This window comes from Tupaia chinensis, unplaced genomic scaffold, assembly GCF_000334495.1.
Source record: "Tupaia chinensis unplaced genomic scaffold, TupChi_1.0 Scaffold149780_1, whole genome shotgun sequence".
Classification (NCBI taxonomy): domain Eukaryota; kingdom Metazoa; phylum Chordata; class Mammalia; order Scandentia; family Tupaiidae; genus Tupaia; species Tupaia belangeri.
The window spans coordinates 710,448-713,132 of record NW_006209624.1 but is presented as its reverse complement, the minus strand read 5'-3'; the positions used below and the strand labels follow the sequence as shown (position 1 = coordinate 713,132).

The following is a 2,685-nucleotide window of genomic DNA, read 5'->3' as shown; positions in this document are numbered from 1 at the left end:
TGGAATGAAACTAAGCAGAAAAATTCTATGAAGACGTGTGAATTCAATAAACTACACAGGTTTTTGTTTGTTTGTTTGGAGAGAATTTTGCCATAGGGCATGTGCACTCTCCAGAAAGACAGAGAGAGACAGAGACAGAAAGCGAGAAATCAGCCCCAAGGGAGAATGGCCATACTGCTAATCCCTTCTCCTCCATTCTCTTCTTGGGAGTTCAAGCCACCAGGTCTGGGACTCGAACTGAAGTCAACTACATTGGAGTCCAGCAACATAGCCATTACGCCAACTGCTGGTGCCAACTACAAAGGTATTTTATAAGCTTCTATGTAAATATTTATCTTAGACTAGCCTATTCCACAAGCAATAAATTTTGTCTCATATTATAAGAAAAATTATGTGAATGGGTAGGATGGTAAAAAGGGACCACAGAAAATAAAATAGCAAAATATTTTACTTTAGAGTCCTATAACAGTATGTATCCAAGGGCCTGGAGATGACATAGTGGTTAACTCACTGGATTCCCATATGGTCAACCGCAGTTTGAGTCCGAGACCCAGGGACTTAACACTCACACTGGATGCATGTGCTTGCCCAAGATCCCAGGAGGAGAATAAGGGATTGTGGCATGGCCATTCCCACTGGGGGTTATTTTTCACTTTCCCTCTCCCTGTCTCTTTCTTTGATAAGTGCCTGTGCTCATGGCAAAAATCTACAAAAAGAAAAAGAAATATGTATCACACATGTATGGCTCACTCACTCCAAATCTTCATACCACAAGAGTCACATGATCATCATACATACTTATATTTCAAATTATTAAGAAACACTTGCCAACATTTCAATGTCTTCTGTTTCTCAACATGTATTCCTTTCTAGGCCTTTAGGATTCAAGACTCATACTCCTCAACTCAGCTCACAGTTCCTTGATGAATATGTCTAGTATCACACAAAAATACATGAAGTATGGCTAAATATGATTCTTTTTTAAAAATAAACTTTTAGAAATCAATTTCTAAAAATTAAACAAATATAAGTACACTTATCAGAATAATGTTGTGTATATAATGATAATAATAGCTTAAATGTATTGAGCACTTAATATGTATCAAACATTAAACATTTTACATACATTATCATATTTAATCTCAAAACAATTAAATCAAATGAAATTATTATTCCTATTTTTCAGATAAATAAATGAGAGTCAAAGTAATAAAGTACATTGCCCAAAGTCATAAAACTAGTATCTAATTGTACTAGGATTTAAACTCAAGCAGTCTGAATCTAGGCTCTGTATTCTTAAATAAAGTGTTTTACTGCCACACAATCAAACACCTTGACTGACAAATTCATAATAAATACAAGTACACTGGGAGCAGACTAATTTATTACTTTATGACTAACCCTGTAGTCTGGGTTTTGTCCCATGAAAGTGATTAATGTATTCATTCTCCTGATCTACAAAAGGAGATTGCTCCATGTATACAACAACTGTCTATCCAATTTATCCTTATTCTCTAATCTCACCTCTCGCTTTGCTCTTTTTTCTGGTTTGAACCTCACACTGCTCACATGACTCACTTATGTGCTTGTATAAAATGTAACTTACTACATCACTGCATTTATTCATATATTCATGTTTTAATCACATTATTTCTAGAACACCTACACTAAATATTTTTGAATTATGATTCTTTGGACTAGTTATTTTACTTTCCTTATCCTCCATTTCTTTATATGTAAAATAGGCATAGTAATAGCTACATCAAAGGAAATTGTGAGGATCACATAAAATAATGCAAAATGCTCGCAATGATGACTTGGTACACAGAGCCCAGGGCCCTGTTATACAGTAATAGTTGTATTTTTAACACAAAAACTGAGGTTTTCCAGAATTACATCAATACTTACTTGTAAAAAGGGTTCATCAGGCTTTTCATTTCCCCTGTGAAGGCCTTCCTACTAAAAAGCTATTTAAAAAAATAGTCTAAGTGGGACCAGCAATTAGCGTAATGGCTATGTCGCTGGACTCCCATGTAGTCAACCACGGTTCGTGTCCCAGTCCCGGTGGCTTAAAACTCATGCTGGGCGCATGTGCGTGTGTGCCCAAGATCCCAAGAGGAGAATGGAAGAGTAGAGATTGTGGCATGACCATCCCCCCTGGGGGGTGATTTCTCACTTTCTGTCTCTCTGTCTCTCTCTGTCTGTCTGGCGAGCGCACGTGCCCTATAGCAAAAAAAAAAAAAAACCCTCTCCAAAAAAAAAATAGTCTAAGCATTTCTGTTTTGTTTTGAGCAGAGCTCTATTTCTAGTACAAGGGAGTGAGGCTTCCAAATAAGAGAAAATTATAACAGAAGAACTAGAAGGAAAAGGACACCACTTTAGCCAAAAACATACCTCCTCTTGAGATTGACCAGAGTCACATTGAGGAAGACTCAGTCGTAGGCTCTTATGTCGGCGAATGAGAATTTCCTTTGCCTCTTCTGCTGCTTCTGTTTCTCCTGGAAGAGTGTATCTACTATATGTTGGCACCTAGTCAAAGTACACAACACAGAAATTTCAGAGTTTAAGTGTCAATAATGCACAATTTTAAAAATTAGTAAATTGCACTTATTCCTAAGTGAAATAAATATAAACCATTGCTGTGTCAAAGGTATTAGAGTTCTTCAAAGATTAAAACTGTATAGA

At 36.4% G+C, this 2,685-nt stretch overlaps 1 protein-coding gene across 1 annotated transcript in view; it reads right to left on the bottom strand.

Annotated features, from left to right (window-relative positions):
* Positions 1 to 900: 900 nt before the first annotated feature.
* LOC102479205 (sodium/hydrogen exchanger 2-like) overlaps positions 901 to 2,685 on the bottom strand; it is a 184,863-nt gene continuing 183,078 nt past the window's right edge. The window contains exons 12-13 of the mRNA XM_006171525.1: positions 2,395 to 2,529; positions 901 to 933 (exon numbers count right to left, since the gene is read on the bottom strand). Of these exons, the coding sequence (XP_006171587.1) occupies positions 901 to 933; positions 2,395 to 2,529 (168 nt within the window). The remainder of the gene's footprint in view (positions 934 to 2,394; positions 2,530 to 2,685) is intronic.